Source organism: Rhincodon typus, chromosome 10 (genome assembly GCF_021869965.1).
Source record: "Rhincodon typus isolate 14 chromosome 10, sRhiTyp1.1, whole genome shotgun sequence".
Classification (NCBI taxonomy): Eukaryota; Metazoa; Chordata; class Chondrichthyes; order Orectolobiformes; family Rhincodontidae; genus Rhincodon; species Rhincodon typus.
This window is the reverse complement of record NC_063341.1, coordinates 54514350-54534349: the sequence shown is the minus strand read 5'-3', so window position 1 is coordinate 54534349 and position 20000 is coordinate 54514350. Positions and strand designations below refer to the sequence as shown.

The following is a 20000-nucleotide window of genomic DNA, read 5'->3' as shown; positions in this document are numbered from 1 at the left end:
GACCATTTGCTTCCAGTTGCCTGCCACTTTAACACACCACCCTGTTCCCTGGTCAACACCTCTGTCTCAGGCTGGCTACAGTGTTCCAGTGAAGCTCAGCACAAGCATCTCATTTTCCACCTGGGGACCCTGCAGCCCTGTGGACTTAATATTGAGTTCAATAATTTTAGAGCCTATACTCTCCCATGTCCTGGCCCCTATCCCACACACTAGGCCTTGTTTCGCATAGCCTGCCATTACACACTACCTATTGTTCGTCACTAACAGTCCCCATTAACAGCTATTCACCCTCCTAGCCAGATCGTTATCAACCTCTTTGTCTATCCAACTTCTCTTCCCTCTCTCTGGGCTCTATCCCCACCTATCATTTACTCTTTACCCCTCCCGTCACCCTATCTTCTGCATATAAACCAACATTTTCCTAGCTACCATCAGTTCTGAGGAAGGGTCACCGGACCTGAAACGTTAACTCTGATTTTTTCGTCACAGATGCTGCCAGACCTACTGAGCTTTTCCAGCAACTTCTGCTTTTGTTCCCGATTTACAGCATCCAAAGTTCTTTCAGTTTTTGTCTTCTGTGATTGAACAGTTTTCATGTTAAACTCACCATTAAATTAGATCCAACTATTAATATTCTGCGGTCATTTTCTTACCTGAGTTTTTTCTTAGTTCGCAAATAAGTCTGGAAGAGGAACTGGATGGCTAGTTTCATGCTGACCTTCGCCATGGTTTGGTACATAGGGTGTTTCAATTTAGTCTACAGGGAGAAAGCACATCAGAATGAGAAACATGCAAAAAACGAAATTGTAAGAAAGCTATAAAATTTTAGGAATTAAAATTTTAAGTGATCTAGATTTGAAGCGATACAGAGATAAAAGCACTGTGCTCATACAAGCCCGAATTTCTCTTTCAAGTTTTGACAATTTGTTAATACTTGTTAAAACAAGCAAAGATGGATTTCCTTGAGTCTACCTGCTTTACAGCTTAATTACTATTTATTGTCAACATTGGTTAATGACACTGGCCTAGGCATGCACAGGATGTAATGCCCACCAAGAACCACGTACAAACTTTGATTAACTTAAATATTTAACTTTAATGAAACAGGAATTTTATAAGGGGACTGACTGCTGGCGCACTGTGCATGCAAGTAAAATATGAAACTAAAACACAGGTGAAATAGGGAAAACAACTGCATTGATGAAAGTCTGATCATGTTTTCAGGTTGCCTCCATTTACTTCACAACAAATCAACAGTCATGGACTTCAAACATAATTGCATAATAAAACACAGCAATTAATTTCACACAGCAAGTAGGTTAACCTCTGTCTCAACAAACAGACTGATCTATTTTTTTGGGTGTTGACCTGCATCATCTCCAATACTTACACTGGCCTTTTTGTGTCCACCTGATTATGTATTGGAATGCCCCTGAACCCAGAAACATATGATTCAGAAACAATTTACTACAATCCAATTCCAAACTAAGTTGTATTGGATTTCGATCTCTCATTTGGAAGATGCCTCATCAGCAATGGGTCATTTGGTAGCACTCTCAACTTGCAGACAGAGGATTCTTAATTCAAGACCCACTCCAATGACATGAGCACAAGAATCAGGTACTGAACGACTGCAGCAGCATCTTTTGGATGAGCTGTTAAACAGAGGCATGTCTGCATTTTCAGGAAGATGTGAAAAATCCTATGACACTACTTCAAGAAAGAACACAAGAGTTATTCCTCATCGATAGATCTCCAGGATCTAATCAAATGTATCCCAGGGTGTTGTGGAAAGTTAGGGAGGAAATTGCGGGGTTCCTGAGAGAAATATTAACATCTAACACCACAGGTGAGGTGCTGGATGACCGGAGGATGGCTAATGTTGTGTCTTTGTTTAAGACAGGCTGTAAGGAGAAGCCTGGGAACTATAGACCTGTGAGTCTGACTTAGGTGGTGGGTAACTTGTTGAAGGTGAAAGATAGGATTTACATGCATTTGGAGAGGCAAGGAATGATTAGGGATAGTCAGCATGGCTTTGTGCAAGGGAAATTGTGAATTTTTTTGTGGAAGAAACCAAAAAGACTGATGAGGGCAGAGTAGTACATGTTGTTTACTTGGACTTCAGTAAAGCCTTTGATAAGGTTCCACATGGTAGACTAATTAATAAATTTAGATTACATGGGATTCAGGCCAAGCTTGTCAATTGAATACAAAATTGGCTTCAGGGTAGGCGACAGAGGATGAGGATGAGGGAGAGTTGTTTTTCGGACTGGAGACCTGTGACCTGCGGTGTTCCACAGCGAGCGGTAGTGGGTCCACTTTTGTTTGTCATTTATATAAATAATTTGGGTAAGAAGATAGCAGGCATATTTTGTAAGTTTGCGGATGACACCAAAATTGGTGGCATAATGACAGTGTAATCTTAGATTGCATTTTGATACAACAAACAAGAGCAGGACTTATAGTATTCATGGTAGGGCCTTGGGTAGTGTTGTAGAACAGAGAGACCTAGGGATTCAGATACATAATTCTTTAAAATTTGCGTTACAGGTAGACAGGGCAACTAAAAAGGCATTTGGCATGTTGCCTTCTTTGCTCAGACCTTTCAGTACAGGAGTTGGGACATCATGTTGAGGGTGTACAGGATGTTGATGAGGCCTCTTCTGGAGTACTGTGTCCAGTCCTGGTTGCCCTGCTATAGGAAGGATATTAAACTGGACTCGGCTCAGAAAAGATTTAGCAGGATCTTGCTGGGAATGGAGGGTTTGAGTTATAAAAATAGGCTGGATAAGCTGGGACTTATTTCACTGGAGTGTAGGATGTTGAGGGGTGACCTTATAGAGGTTTATAAAATCATGAGGGGCACAGATAAGGTGATTAGCAAAGGTCTTTTCCTGAGGGTGGGGGAGTTCAAAACTGGGGGCCGTATTTTTAAGGTGAGAGGAGAAAGTTTTCAAGTGGACATGAAGAGCAACTTTTTTTTAAACACAGACTGGCTTGTGTGTGGAATGAACTTCTTGAGGAAGTGGTCGATGAAGGTAGAGTTACAATGTTTAAAAGACATTCTGATAAGTACATGAATACGAAAGGTTGGGAGGGGTATGGGCCAAGTGCAAGCAGCTGGGACTAGTTTAGTTTGGGAACATGGTCAGCATGGACTAGTTGGACTGAAGGGTCAATTTCTGTGCTATATGAATCTATGCACTGATCAATATTTATCCCTCAATCAACAGGTGGTCTTGTCATTATCATGTCACTGTTTATGGGTGCTTGCTATATGTAAATTAGTCACTACATTTACTACATTATAACAATGATTTGACTTCAAAAATACTTCATTGACTGTAAAATACTTGGAGACCATTAGCAGTTGTGAAAGATGCTAGATAAATGCAACTACTTAGTAACAACAAGCAAAATCAGTTTGCTGAAACAGCTTTTCGTTGTATGACTCAAAGTGCTTCAAGATTCTTAGCTTTTTATCAATATTCATTAAATTGCAATTTGATGAAGGGAAGTCATAGCTTCAAGTGTTAGAAAGTACATTGTTTTGTTATGGTTTCACTCTTTCAAATGATGTTCAACTCCCAAACAGAAAACAGATTGCTTCAACTGGAGAAAAACAAAAGATGCTATACCACTACCTTCTAAAACTACGTGACTTAACTCACGCTGCACTTTGGACTGCCAAAGAAGTGATTCAAGGCACTTGCACTACAAATCAAACACAACATGACCATCATTTACTATGACTAGCAGCTTGTAAAGCTCTGCCAAAAATAAGTCTTCCCAAAAGCTGGCCTTTGCTAACTTCAATAATTTTACATTTAATTTGCAGCTAATGCCTTGAGTTTGTGCTGGAAAACCAATGGCAGCAGATTGGGTCTCACGCAATCTTAAAACTCTACTGTCACCAGTCAAGGATACAATTTTTAACCTTCAAATAAACACAAATATGACATGTAAGTTTACGGTTAATAATTTCTGTGGCACAGATCTGTCACTTTTTGGTATTATCAAATGTTTCCAGAGGGACTGTAGTGTGTAAGCCTATAGGGTTAACAGAAACCCTAACCACAGGAACAGATCCTCAGTAAAAATTTAATACAATATACACTAATTATAACAGAACACTGGGGCCAAGGATTCCATGCAGCAATTAAAAAAGCTTATCTCTCACAACAAATCAATAATTGATATTAATGGGTATACAGCATTAGCAGGACTGACTGTAGAATGCAGTCATTGCAATTTATAAAAAATGCATTTTTTCTGAAAGGCATTTAAAGTGTGGTTTAAGTAATAATATTTAAATGAGATCTACCTTTTTTGCAAGATTCCCAGCTGTAGAGCAGACTTTTATCAGTGATAAAGTTGTAAGACTGTTTCATTTGACAATGGAGGAGTTATAGCACCAGTGCAATTGTATAGAGTTGCACACGTCAATATTAGCACTTTTCAATTAATCGCCAGTTTGTTTGTACTCTGGTTTTACAGGTTTTTTTTTTGGGGGGGGTGGTTGGAGAGGTGGGGAGTAGAATGTTCGTGAACTACAGGACATGTACATTATATTTTAGTTACATTTTCAGTTTACTTGAACAACAGCAGTTCTGGCAAGACGGCAACCAAAGGCATATGGTGCTTATTTTGCTTTGTTAAAACTAAGCCAAGTACATGCTATAAAGGATCATGCATTTTGATATACTTGTTTTACCAGGTTTTAAAGTAATGGTGACAACTATGGTCTGTATTGGCCTCTAATCTGATGTCAATAACAGTGATGCTAGCTGCGCTCACCGTTATTTGTTCACGAACTTTACAGCAACTTCAGATGAAGGGCAAATGAACAGTTAAACTTGGACATGCAAAGGCTTCCGTCCAAGTAGCAGTGCTGTATCATTTAGTTTCTCAAAAACAGCACCTTATGATCAGCTTCACCATCAAACAGCACTGAATGGCTTGAAGTTATTGTATTTGCATAAGGATTGCAACTGCTTAAGAAGTCACTATCATCAGGAATGGGCAATAAATGTTGGCCTAGTGAGCAACAACACATCCCATAAATAAAACAAAACTGCACACCAGAAAATAATTAAATTCACCACACAAACTTAAGTTTGGTCGTTTATTTGCCAAACAAAATAAAAGAAACCTTAACGCAATGTGTTGCTTCTAATACAGATGACATGTCATTTTCATTGTCTTTTAATGGTACAAGGGCTTGATGTTTCTCTCAGCACACTACTACCTATACTTCAAACTCGTAACTTGGATTTATAATAACCGTGGACTTGCCTGTGGAAACAACTTCTTGCATTGTATGTGTGTAAACATATTGGGAAGAAATCTGAATGTTAATAGTAGGTGATATCATTCATTGGGGTGCAACAACTAACCAGACAAACCGCCAAACAGTACCTGACCACAGAAAAGACACTCACTGCGTTGAGTGAAATCAAGGAAAGCATGAAATTGAAGTAGTCACTGTTGAAAATGTCTCTGTTTTTCATGAACTTTAAGTTCTCATCTCGTACCATCTAATAGAGACAAATGGACATAGATTAAATGGTAACAGTTGTTTCCACTAATAGAAATAATTTGAAGCATTTCAGTTACCAACACAAACCGATACATTGTCTGGAAACTAGTCAGCTCGTGTTGTAACAGGTGATTAATAAACACAAACACAAATATGGTACATCTTTTCAGGGAAATTCTTTCCTTTCAACGTTCTTCCCAAACCCCTTACACAAGATTAAAATCAGCCATGTGGAAACTGAGAAGACAATTTGATTTTAGTGACCTGATACACAGCATCCTCCCTACATAGTCAATAAAGGAAATGACAAAGAATACAACATTGATGCTTATATTGTAAAAGTACTTTCAAGATGTGAAAGCAACAAACATTTCCTACTTGGAAGGAGGCTTGTGAGGAATACAGACACCAGTAACAGTTGTATCAAGGACTCTTTCTGTGAATCGTTCTACATAATTCTATTAAATTCCCAACATTATCCTTCCCTCTTAATGACCACGTAAATTAAATATGCTGAAATTGTGAACTATCTGGAAGAAAATACAGGAAATTAGTAAAAGAGTGCAATAGATTTCAAGTAAAACAAGCATTTTTGGGGACAAAATTCATAGCTGAAATTTCCAATTGAAAAATTAAAAATTAATACATCCACACTCTAGTCGTGGCCCTGTGTCGTTCAAATAAACATTGCAATTATTTTTACATCATCTTAATGATAAGTGCACAGTAACAATGTTGCAACAATCCACAGCACATTCTCAGCCACATTTCGCCAATTTCTGATATCAGTTAAGGCTGCACATAAACATTCAAGTCTGGCACACTGACCAAATTTAAAGCAGACAGACAGTCATTTCAACAGCACCAATGTTAATTAATTATTTCAAATTTAACAGTCTTGTAGGTATTTTGGCCACAGTATATGTTTTAGTCTAGTGTTATAAGTCTAGTGTTCACTGGTGCGAAGGATACTTCCGACATTTCATGTCATGGAATGCTAGCAAATAATTGATTCCTTTAAGTCCTCTAACTTCCTTCAGGTTAAAAGTATGGCCATGGGTACCAGCATGGACATCAATCACGCCTATCTCTCTGTGGGGTACATGGAACATTCTTTGTTCCAGTCCTGCTCAGTCCCCTCCCCACAACTCTCCCTCCAGTACATAGATGACATCATCGGTGCTGCTTCCTTTCATTCTGAACTGGAAAAATTTATCAATTTCGCTTCCAATTTCCTCCTGCCTTCACCTGCACCTGGTTCATCTCTGACTCCGTCCTTGCTATCCCTGGTCCTCACCTACCATCCAACCAGCTTTTGTATCCAAAGAATTGTAAGCCACCATTTCTGTCACCTCCAATGGAATGGCACAACTAGTTTGCAGATGACACCAAAATTGGAGGTGTAGTGGACCATGAAGAAGGTTACCTCAGAGTACAGTGGGATCTTGATCAGATGGACCAATGGGCTGAGGAATGACAGATGGAGTTTAATTTTAGATAAATGTGAGGTGCTGCATTTTGGAAAGACAAATCAAGGCAGGACTTAAACACTTAATGGTAAGGTCCTGGGGAGTGTTGCCAACCAAGGAGGCCTTGTAGTGCAGGTTCATAGTTCCTTGTAGTGGAATTGTAAGTAGACAGGACAGTGAAGGCAGCATTTGGTATGCTTGCCTTTATTGGTCACTGCATTGAATACAGGAGTTGGGAGGTCATGTTGCGGCTGTACAAGGTATTGGTTAGGCCACTTTTGGAATACTGTGTACAGTTCTGGTCTCCCTTACATAGGAAGGATGTTGCGAAACTTGAAAGGGTTCAGAAAAGATTTACAAAGATGTTGCCAGGTCTGGAGCTATAGGGACAGGCTGAATTGGCCGGGGCTATTCTCCCTGGAAGTGTCAAAGGCTGAGGTGACCTTACTGAAGTTTTATAAAATCATGAGAGGCATGGATAGGGCGAATAGACAAGGTCTTTTCCCCCAAGGTGGGGGAGTCCAAAACTAAAGGACATAGGTTTAAAGTGAGAGGGAAAAGATATGAAAGAGACCTAAGGGACAACTTTTTCAAGCAGAGGGTGGTGTGTGTCTGGAATGAGCTGCCAAAGGAAGTTGTAGAGGCTGGCACAATTACAACATTTAAAAGGCATCTGGATGGGTATATAAATAGGAAGGATTCAGAGGGATATGGGCCAAATGCCGGCAAATGGGATTAGATTATTTTAGGATAACTGGTTGGCATAGATGAGTTGGACCAAAGGGTCTGTTTCCATGATGTACAGCTCTATGACTTTATAACTAAACACATATTCCCCTCCCCTCCCCTCCCTCTCCACTCTTATCATCTCCCCTCATCCTCACATCACCTTCCCATCCAATCACAGAAGGTATAACACCTGCCCGTTTACCATCTTCCTCCTCATTCCAACCATAGTTTCCAGGTGAAGTAGCAATTTACTTGTACTTCATTCAATCTCATAGGATAGCAAGGTACTTTGGGACTTCCTGATGCTGAAAGGTGTTAAATAGATATCCTAGAATTTGTGAATGTATCTACTGCTTACTTTGATTTTGGGCAATAAAGGGAAAATGGCAGAGCTACTTATCAGAGAGGCTCATAGCATGACAACTTTTAAAAAAAATCTTACTAACTAAATCAATTCTGACTTGCTCTTCAGTTAAATATTAGCCATTTCTTACCTGGTAAATTCTGGCTGGTAACTTTTCAACAAAGAGTCCCTTCTTCTCCCCCTTCTTTACCAGCTTAGTTAACAGGGAAAGGCGGTCGTTGTTTGATCTATGTGGACGAGGTGATGACTGAGGTGAAACCTCAGGTGAAGAGGGAGCTGATCTACCAAAAGTAACAATATATACAAACCACAGGGTTAAACTCCAACAGCAGTCTCAAATTTTGCATTAAGTGCTTGAAATTCTTTTGTTAATTTAAGAAAACAAGGTACAAATAATAAGAGAACCCCCTTCTGCACCGGTCAAGTGCCCTCATATTCAGGAAATTATGCTTACAAAGTTATTCAGGAAATTAAAACCTGCCTGTGGAAAAGTCAACAAAGACACCAAAAGATAACAAATTGTGAGGATTCTGAAAATCTGAAATAAAAATTTGGAACCACTCAGCGTGTGCAGCAGCATTTGCATTAAGAAAAACAAAGTTAACATTTCAGGTCAATGATCTTTCAACAGAACAGATGAAAGAGTAATACAGAACGGAAACAGACCCTTCGGTCCAAACTGTCCATGCTGAACATAATCCCAAACTAAACTAGCCCCATCTCCCTGCTCCTAGCCCATAGCCCTCCAAACCTTTCCTATTCATGTGTCTATCCAAATAACTTTTAAATGTAGCCACATCCATCACTTCCTCAGGAAGTTCATTCCACATGCGAACCACCCTCTGTAAAACATTTGCCCCTCGAGTCCTTTTTTAAAGCTCTCTCCTCTTACCTTAAAAATGTGACCCCAATCTTAAAATCCCCCATCCTTGGGAAAAGACAATTACCGGTAACTCTATCTATACGGTTGCCCCGCAATCTCCGATGCTCCAGTGAAAAAAGTTCCAGCCTATCCAGCCTTTCTTTATAACTCAAACCTTCCATACCCAGCAACATCCTGGTAAATCTCTTTTGAACCCTCTCCAGCTTAATAAGAGCTAATGAAATGCCATAGACCCAAGAAGTTAAAATTCGCTCTTCTTAGATGCTATCTAACCTATGGAGTTTTAACAGCATTTTCACGTTTTATTCTACAAAGGCATTCTTGGCTTTTCAATTAGCTCATTTTAGAATTCATGATGAAAATGCAGCTCATTATTAAAGAGTGAAGAACAGTGAATGATTACATATACATTTCATTCTACTTTGCAGAGGGACTTGGCTTTATACATAAAGGTTGTTCACTTGTTGTGGTACTAGTAGTCCTTGTGGATAAAAGGGAATAAAACACAGAAGTACCATAGGTTCAGATTTACAGGAATGGTGTGAATGTAGCCACTTACATAATTGATGGAATGTTCACAAACATTTTACTTACAATGATAGATCCTCCGCCTCCTGACGAACAACACTAACTCGGCTTTTCTTTGGTAAAACAGGAGAATTTTGATCCAGCATTCGCTGGTAAAACAACATGTAGGCATTCCAGTATCGGCGACGGACTTCAGGATAGGGGTTTGCTTTAAAAAAAAAGACATTTGAGATACAACCTTCGAAACAAAACGATACCATTAATTTAATTTTGTACAATAGCTCAATTTAACAGTGTTAATTAAAATATCCTATTTAATTTAAAAATACTAGCAAAATTTGTCTTCAGTTCTGAATACAGAAAAGTTAACATCTATAGCAGGTCATCATTGAATATGAAGTGGATTTGATTATTTTTATAATTGTTGATTTTTTTTTTAAGATCTGTTATTGGCAAGACTAGAATTTGCTGCATTTGCCTAGTCCCCTTGAGATGGTGAACCTTTTAAAAACACTGTAGTCTGTCGTAGATGTTGGTGTGTTCGCCGAGCTGGGAAGTTTCATGGCAGATGTTTCGTCCCCTTACTCGGTGACAACCTCAGTGCTGTGGAGCCTCCTGTGAAGCCTCAACTGTAGTCTGTGTAATGATGACCCTTTCATGTAGAGAACTGCAGAATTTTAACCATGCTCTGAAGCTCTAGGTGACAATTAAACCTTTGAATATCAAGAACTCTAACACATGTAAGATGTAAGTATAATTTGACATCTATCACTCAAAATTGAATGCAGCTTAGGTTTTCCTGCACGAAGGGATGAACTGTTCCAGTACTGGAAAGCAATAAGCATGAGTTCAGCCCCATTTCTGACCTTATGATGCAGGAAATCTAAATCATGAATCAGACAGCTGAGCCTGAAGCAGGAACTAAACAGGAACAGAAAAATTCTTAGAACTGAAATGGCTGGTCTCAAACAATCACAACCATAATATGGATTCTAGCAAGTGAAGTGCTTTCTTTCTGATCGCCAATGCTTCAGTTTTAGTTAGAAAATCTGGTATCATGCTTGGGCAAATACTTCCTTGATGTGTGTACTCATTGTGATAATTCTTGGGTTCCGTTTCTTGCTTTTTAATCAGATATTTCTTTTTTAGTTTTAGGAAAGATGCACAGGCATGGATGATATTGCTGGAGACAGAAACCAGTGTTTCTGCATTTTAAGCATTACATAAGATGTTAACAACCAGGTGAGAAATGGACTCAAGTTAGTGCACTTCCCTTGTCCCAATTTAACTTCCCTGCTGCCCCACCTCCCAAACGCCATATTTTGCATCTCCCCGCTCCCGAGTCCGTCAAATTGGAAATACTGGGTTCAGTTTTCTACTTCATTTAACACTCAGCTATGATTTGAATTTGTTTTAGGCATTGTTTACAGAATTAGATTGGAATTTCAGTGGTCTTCTGTACACCATCTCCATTCTGCCAACAATCTTTAAGCTTTGCCAAAATACATTTGCATACATGTCTTTTGCACTCATCCCTGTTAATTGTCCCTTAATATAGACTGAGAAATCAATGGGGGTTTTGCTTTTATTTTTATTTTCTTGCCTTTGTCCTTTCAACCTCACCCTTAGTTAGCCAAAACCTCAATTCAGCAGAACGCACATTTAAGGAAGGAACAAATTCTTGATTACTTATAGAGCTTCAAACTAACTTACATTGATCGTACACTTTAGGTCTATACTCTCCACCAAAACATTCAAACTCCAATGTCTCATCATTTAGATCAAACTCTTCCACCACGGTGTCATTGAATTTGTACCATTTTCCTTTGCCACCAGTCCTGTAGAATCAAAAAAAGTAGATGTAAGCTCAGAACCAAACCAAATGTGGCGCACAGCAAGTTATTCATTAACTCTGATCAGATGCAGTCCTGTAAAATTCCTAATTTTTATATTTCAAAATTAACAGTCCAATGGGATCAAAAAATATTCTGTTTCTTAAATCTTTCACTCACCTCCTATCCTTAATGAATGAGTAATAGTGCCCAGCATGTGCCTGGCCACTATGAACAATCACTCCAACCAGCTCATAGTTTTCAGTTGGCGCACCTTTCTTTCGAGGAGAGCCTCCACCCAAGTGGTCACCTGCTTTGCCATTTTCACCATGCTCAGAAGAATGCTCTTGTCGTGCCATCCCAGACACAGTATACGGTTCCATGTTTAAAAGCCAAGGAAACTAGTAAGTTAAGACAGAAGTAAATGGAGGTGAGTTGTGAAATAGTCCTGAACTCATGCAAGTTACATATATATTGCCTGAATAAACCGATTTGTAATAAATAAATGTATTGACTCAGTGAGCAATTAAATTCTTAACTCAGATCATCTCTGAATAGGAGATTAGAGTCACAAAATACTTTCTGAAGCTACATTCCCCTTTCAGGAGATTTTGTTAAACAGCTGGCCTTTGTTTTTTCCTTTGATTTTATTGGTCCGAAGGTGCAGATATTATTTTCCAAATTCAGAACAAATTGAATGTGATGGTGAGTATGATAAAGTGAAGGACTAAGATTCCACCATGACAGCTGGTGGCATTTAAATTCAATTAATATGTCTGGAATCTGGTGCAATGAAACCATCATCAGTTGTTGTTAAGGACCCATCTGGTTCAGTGAATATCCATGAGAGAAGGAAATATGCCATCCTTACCCATGTGTCTCCTCACTGACAGCAATCTAGAACATAGAACATAGAACATTACAGCGCAGTACAGGCCCTTTGGCCCTCGATGTTGCGCCGACCTGTGAAACCAATCTGAAGCCCATCTAACCTACACTATTCCATTATCATCCATATGTTTATCCAATGACCATTTAAATGCCCTTAAAGTGGGCGAATCTACTATGTTTGCAGGCAGGACATTCCACGCCCTTACTACTCTCTGAGTAAAGAACCTACCTCTGACATCTGTCCTATATCTATCACCCCTCAATTTAAAGCTATGTCCCCTCGTGCGAGCCATCACCATCCGAGGAAAAAGGCTCCCACTGTCCACCCTATCTAATCCTCTGATCATCTTGTATGTCTCTATCAAGTCACCTCTTAACCTTCTTCTCTCTAACGAAAACAGCCTCAAGACCCTCAGCTTTTCCTCATAAGACCTTCCCTCCATACCAGGCAACATCCTGGTAAATCTCCTCTGCACCCTTTCCAATGCTTCCACATCCTTCCTATAATGCGGTGACCAGAACTGTACGCAATACTCCAAGTGCGGCCGCACCAGAGTTTTGTACAGCTGCAACATGACCTCATGGCTCCGAAACTCAATCCCTTTACCAATAAAACCTAACATACTGTATGCCTTCTTAACAACGCTATCAACCTGGGTGGCAACTTTCAGTGATCTATGCACATGGACACCGAGATCTCTCTGCTCATCCACACTACCAAGAATCTTACCATTAGCCCAGTACTCTGTATTCCTGTTACTCCTTCCAAAGAGAATCACCTCACACTTTTCCGCATTAAACTCCATTTGCCATCTCTCAGCCCAGCTCTGCAGCTTATCTATGTCCCTCTGTAACCTGCAACATCCTTCCGCACTATCCACAACTCCACCAACTTTGGTGTCATCCGCAAATTTACTAACCCATCCTTCTACGCCCTCATCCAGGTCATTTATAAAAATGACAAACAGCAGTGGCCCCAAAACAGATCCTTGAGGTACACCACTAGTAACTGAACTCCAGGATGAACATTTCCCATCAACCACCACCCTCTGTCTTCTTACAGCTAGCCAATTTCTGATCCAAACCGCTAAATCACCCTCAATCCCATGCCTCCGTATTTTCTGCAATAGCCTACCATGGGGAACCTTATCAAATGCTTTACTGAAATCCAAATACACCACATCAACCGCTTTACCCTCATCCACCTGTTTGGTCACCTTCTCGAAGAACTCAATAAGGTTTGTGAGGCACGACCTACCCTTCACAAAACCGTGTTGACTATCCCTAATCAAATTATTCCTTTCTCAATGATTATAAATCCTATCTCTTATAATCCTTTCCAACACTTTACCCACAACCGAAGTAAGACTCACTGGTCTATAATTACCAGGGTTGTCTCTACTCCCCTTCTTGAACAAGGGGACAACATTTGCTAGTCTCCAGTCTTCTGGCACTATTCCTGAAGACAATGACGACATAAAGATCAAAGACAAAGGCTCTGCAATCTCCTCTCTAGCTTCCCAGAGAATCCTAGGATAAATCCCATCCGGCCCAGGGGACTTATCTATTTTCACACCTTCCAGAATTGCTAACACCTCCTCCTTATGAACCTCAATCCCGTCTAGTCTAATAGACTGTATCTCAGTATTCTCCTCGACTACATTGTCTTTTTCCTGTGTGAATACTGACGAAAAATATTCATTTAGCACCTCTCCTATCTCTTCGGACTCCACGCACAACTTCCCACTACTGTCCTTGACCAGGCCCAATCTTACTCTAGTCATTCTTTTATTCCTGACATACCTATAGAAAGCTTTAGGGTTTTCCTTGATCCTACCTGCTAAAGACTTCTCATGTCCCCTCCTGGCTCTTCTTAGCTCTCTCTTTAGGTCCTTCCTGGCTAACTTGTAACTCTCAAGCGCCCTAACTGAGCCTTCATGCCTCATCTCTACATAAGCCTCCTTCTTCCTCTTGACAAGAGATTCAACTTCTTTAGTAAACCACTGTTCCCTCGCTCGACCACTTCCTCCCTGCCTGACAGGTACATACTTCTCAAGGACACACAGTAGCTGTTCCTTGAACAAGCTCCACATTTCAATTGTGCCCAGCCCCTGCAGTTTCCTTCTCCATCCTATGCATCCTAAATCTTGCCTCATCGCCTCATAATTGCCTTTCCCCCAGCTATAACTCTTGCCCTGCGTTATATACCGATCCCTTTCCATCGCTAAAGTAAACGTAACTGAATTGTGGTCACTATCACCTAAGTGCTCTCCTACCTCCAAATCTAACACCTGGCCTGGTTCATTACCCAGTACCAAATCCAATGTGGCCTCGCCTCTTGTTGGCCTATCTACATACTGTGTCAGGAAACCCTCCTGCACACATTGGACAAAAACTGACCCATCTAAAGTACTCGAACTATAGCGTTTCCAGTCAATATTTGGAAAGTTAAAGTCCCCCATAACAACTACCCTGTTACTTTCGCTCCTATCCAGAATCATCTTTGCAATCTTTTCCTCTACATCTCTGGAACTTTTCGGAGGCCTATAGAAAACTCCCAACATGGTGACCTCTCCTTTCCTGGTTCTAACCTCAGCCCATACTACCTCAGTAGACGAGTTGTCATCAAACGTTCTTTCTGCCACTGTAATACTGTCCTTGACTAACAATGCCACACCTCCCCCTCTTTTACCACCTTCCCTGATCTTACTGAAACATCTAAACCCCGGAATCTGCAACAACCGTTCCTGTCCCTGCTCTATCCATGTCTCCGAAATGGCCACAACATCGAAGTCCCAGGTACCAACCCATGCTGCAAGTTGATCCACCTTATTCCGGATGCTCCTGGCATTGAAGTCGACACACTTCAAACCACCTTCCTGCCTGCCGGTACACTCCTGCGACCTTGAAACCTTATTTATGACCTCACTACTCTCAACCTCCTGTACACTGGAGCTACAATTCAGGTTCCCACCCCCCTGTTGAATTAGTTTAAACCCTCCCGAACAGCATTAGCAAATTTCCCCCCCAGGATATTGGTACCCCTCTGGTTCAGGTGTAGACCATCCCATTTGTAGAGGTCCCACCTACCCCAGAATGAGCCCCAATTATCCAGGTATCTGAATCCCTCCCTTCTGCACCATCCCTGTAGCCACGTGTTCAACTGCTCTCTCTCCCTATTCCTCGCCTCGCTAGCACGTGGCACGGGTAACAAACCAGAGATAACAACTCTGTTTGTTCTAGCTCTAAGCTTCCACCCTAGCTCCTTGAATTTCTGCCTTGCGTCCCCATCCCTTTTCCTACCTATGTCGTTGGTGCCTATGTGGACCACGACTTGGGGCTGCTCCCCCTCCCCCCTAAGGATCCCGAAAACACAATCCGAGACATCACGGACCCTGGCACCTGGGAGGCAACACACCAACCGCGAGTCTCTCTCGTTCCCACAGGATCTCCTATCTGTCCCCCTAACTATGGAGTCCCCAATGACTAATGCTCTCCTCCTCTCCCCCCTTCCCTTCTGAGCAACAGGGACAGACTCTGTGCCAGAGACCTGTACCCCATGGCCTCTTAGCTGTTCCTCTGAAATGGTCCTAACAAACCACTCAGTTCAAGGGGGAAATAGAGATGGGCAATGAATACCAACTCAGCCAGCAATGCCCACATCCAAAAAACAAAAAAATGTTGTGTACATCAAGACAATTTATTTTTAGAAAAGATAGACAAACAGGAGGCTGGAAGAACACAGCAGGCCAGGCAGCATCTGGAGGAAAGGAGCAGTCAACGTTTTGGGTCTTACCCTTCTTCAGGGCTGGTTGTGAGGGTAGAGGGAGCTGCAGATAAAGGGGAGGTTGGGGGTGCAGCAATGGAGGTGGTATGGTGGTGATAGATGGACACTGGTGGTAGGTATGACCTGGTTGGTAAACGGGGGTGATAAATCTGATTAGTGGCTGGAAGGGAGGGTCAGAAGGTGGAATGGAAGGGAAGATGGGGGATGGGTGGGAAGGTCTTTTGAAATTGGAGAACTCAATGTTGAGTACTCCGGGCTGTAGAGTGCCCAGACAGAAGATAAGGTGTTGTTCTTCAAATGTGCGTTCCGAGTTGCTGCAACACTGGAGGAGGCCACGAACGGACATGTTGGAGAGGGAGTGGGGTGGGGAGTTGAAATGGGCAGTGACCAGGAAGTTAGGTTGGCCGTTACAGGCCAGGCGGAGATGCTTGGCCTTTTGAAAAGCTAAGTTTTTGGGTTTTACATTACTTATTGAACACTGGTTTTGTTATCATCGACCCATAACTGTACATTATAAATCACAGGTTCAGTCCAATATATGGTAAATCATATTGAGATCATGAGATCAAAAGACAACTGTAGTCACTAAACAATTATTCAGTGGAAATGTGCTGCTCCTACAATATGATTCTCTCCAGTTTTAACAGACAACGATCACTCTGTTAGACAAACATTCGGGCTATAAACGATAAGACATTTATTTTAACATAGCACAGGCAGAAGAACAATACTTAGCATGAGACATGCACCAAGAAGTTCATAAACATTTCAGGTCATTCTCAATATGCACTGAACCTCCAACCAGATGGTCACATCATGACACCACATCATGGCAACAGCCGTCTATCTCTCAAACTACAAACTCGTCAGATTGTACTATGACTTTGTGCACTTCGATGATGACACTTTTCAAATTTGGAACGTATAAGAATTTATTACTGTTTCTGATTTTATTTTGTCTGTTTAGAATTAGCACCATATGGAGGCTACACATTTACCCGTATTTGTTCATCGTACTTGATAGAACGTCCACTTTCCCAATCGAACCCAAATCTCATTAAATGGATGACTAACACACTAGGTAGAGACTTTATGCACATGCGCTTCACTGTTGTCCTCTGGATACAAAAACACAAAAGGGATGAATGTAAATCGACATTCCCATACAAAAGGAAAAATCCATTGTTCTGTCTCCATTAAATACATCTACTAATAGTTATTACAGCAAAACAAAAACATGAACACTTGAGCATAACAAGACTTAACTCCACAATTTTTAACTTATAACAATATTCTACTTTGATACTCTGTCTTGAATGTGGGAATTATCCCAATGTACGACTTAATTCCAAGTTAATAAATAAACATTGGGAAAGATGACAAAAAGCTTGATCAAAGAAAGGTCTCAAAAAAAGGAAAACAAGGAACTTGAGAGATTCAGGGAGGAATTTCAGGGTGTGTGGTCTTCAATTGCTTGAAGGTACAGCTATTAATGCTGGGGTGAAGGCAGGAAAAAATGCCCAAGAGGTTCTTGTCAAAAGAAAAGAGGTTGTAGTGCTGGAGGAGGTGACAGTGAGAGGGAAGCATAATAAGAAATTCAAATAAACACAGTGAATGTTAACTGGGGTTTAGGTCGGAAAACTAGGGACCAAAGGATGAGGTGAATGAAGGACAGGACCTGATATGGATTGGAAATGGACAACAGAACTATCAACATTTTGAGTTATGGAGGTTCAAGAATGTGAAGTTGCCTAGAAAAGTGTCAAATAGTTGAGTTCGTAGATGATAATGGAGGAGAGTTTCAGTGACAGCCTTGAGAAACAGTGGAGTCAAATAAGAGTAGGTGGTCTTTGTTTGGAGCGGTGACAGGGTTGAACGCTCAAGCTGCAGTTACACGTGACAGCAAAACAAAAAGAAAGCAGCGCTATGTTACATGTGGTTCAACTTCTGAAACTCTATGAAGTTAAGGCGCCAGAAATTGACAGTAACAAAAAGGAGTTCTCTTCAATTGTCCTCAACACAGCTGCAATTAGTTGCTTTTAAAATTTCTTCCACAGATTTCTTAGATTTTTTGGATTAATGTCACACTGTCTTATGAACAAGCATCATATTGAAATAGGTATTTTTTTTTCCTGTAACTCATTACAGAGAAGGCCTGACATTTTGTTAGGTCTTATTTCACAAAATATCTTGCATGTTCTGGTTGTCAGACAATAATACACAGCAAGCAGTCTGCTGGTAGAAATATTTCTCCAATACTCAAAATATAAAAATCACAAGCAAGAAATTGCAGCTGAACAATCCAATCTTTTCTTTCATTTTTAAATTATCAGGTGGATACAGTATAAAATCAGTCTGTGACTCCAAGCACCTTTTTTCAAACCCATGAACAGAAAGGACATCTATTTGGGTACAGAAACCTAATACTGCTTTGCATGAAAAGAACGAAAGACAGGCTGGACTCAGTGGGGCTGGATACAGCCATTGTAATTTGGACTCAAAGGTATCTGTAGAGGGTGAGAAACAAACAAGATGGTCACTAGTCAAATAGAATGGAGAGTTTAAAAAGTGTGCATATGGAGTGGTATGGCAAAGTTATCAAACAATCTGATAAAAGATTCTGTCTGAATGCTAACCATCATCTTTAAAATGTATTCAAGCTATGCATGTTTTTGTCTCCAAGATCAAGTAATTGCTTTCTCATTTCCCCAAGACTGAAAATTTACCTCTGTCAAACACTGACAACCTCTAGCTCATATTCATATGCTGCCAATGGAGCCAAATAGAGCCACCTGCATCCTGTCCCAAACTAAGTCCTGCTTGTTTATCAAACCTGTTTTTCAAGAACAATATTGGGGTCTTATAGCCTAACCCTCTCGAAGGTTGAACTCATCCTCTTTCTCAAATCCTTCTTCGGCCTTGCAAAACCTTCTCTCTGTAACTTTTTCCAGCCTAGGTGTGTCTTTCATAGATTTTGGTGGGCTTAATCTAAACAAATTCAATTCTACTGCCATAGTGTATAAGACTACCGACATGCAGACTTCAGATACGCTCTCATCATACCCAGACTCAAATTTCAAGTCTTTGTTGCTGAATTTTTCACTTTCAATTCTTCCAATAGTTAGGAAATTTTTTTTGCACCCAACAATGCAAAGTCTTCTGGCATCAGCTAGGCAAGAGCCAGAGGACAAGTCGGGAATGGGGAAAGGGAATGTGTGAACACTTTGGGGAGGTTGGAAGAGGAAAGTTGGTGAGCATCACTTTTTTTTTGGTTGGAGGGTAGACTGCGTAAACATTGCCTCGGGATTGGTGGTAGTTATAAACATATGGTGTCTCAGCATCAAGTACTGATCAAAGTAAGGGATAACACATTATGGAGCTGGAGGAACACAGCAGGCCAGGCAGCATCAGAGGAACAGGAAAGTTGACGTTTCGGGTCGGAACCCTTCTTCAGAAATCTCTGAAAGAAGGGTCCCGACTAGAAACGTCAACTTTCCTGCTCTCTGATGCTGCCTAATCTGCTATGTTCCTCTAGCTCCACAACGTGTTATCTCTGACTCCAGCATCTGCAGTTCTTGCTACCTCATTGATCAAAGTAATTTGATTATTCAATACAAATTGCCACACTTTCATAAAAACTTGGATGATCTTCAGTAATTTTACCTTTTCTTTACACTTCTCACAGTAGTATGCATTGCCTCCTTCAAGGACCTCGCCTCGCACGAACTGATCCAGTGAAATCTCCAGGCTTTGGCAGGATGTCACTCCCAGGTTCAGTGCCATGAACGCTTCCTCACGCTCATATCTACAGGAAAAATTGATCAGAAGAAATTTACAATGAGTACATCTACTCTGGTAACCAGTTGGCATTTGTTAGCTCTGAAGTTAACAAGTGTTAAATAGTTATCTTCACAGCCAAATTAAAAGTAAAGTGCCAAATTAAAAGTAAAGTGCCAAATTAAAAGTAAAGTGCCAAAT

At 40.7% G+C, this 20000-nt stretch overlaps 1 protein-coding gene across 2 annotated transcripts in view; it reads right to left on the bottom strand.

Annotated features, from left to right (window-relative positions):
- usp24 (ubiquitin specific peptidase 24) overlaps positions 1-20000 on the bottom strand; it is a 229715-nt gene that overhangs the window by 32592 nt on the left and 177123 nt on the right. For both annotated transcript variants that reach the window (XM_048602450.1, XM_048602451.1), the window contains exons 46-53: positions 19686-19827; positions 17021-17140; positions 11525-11745; positions 11226-11350; positions 9579-9720; positions 8232-8382; positions 5442-5537; positions 654-757 (exon numbers count right to left, since the gene is read on the bottom strand). In XM_048602450.1, coding sequence (XP_048458407.1) covers positions 654-757; positions 5442-5537; positions 8232-8382; positions 9579-9720; positions 11226-11350; positions 11525-11745; positions 17021-17140; positions 19686-19827 — 1101 coding nt within the window. The remainder of the gene's footprint in view (positions 1-653; positions 758-5441; positions 5538-8231; positions 8383-9578; positions 9721-11225; positions 11351-11524; positions 11746-17020; positions 17141-19685; positions 19828-20000) is intronic.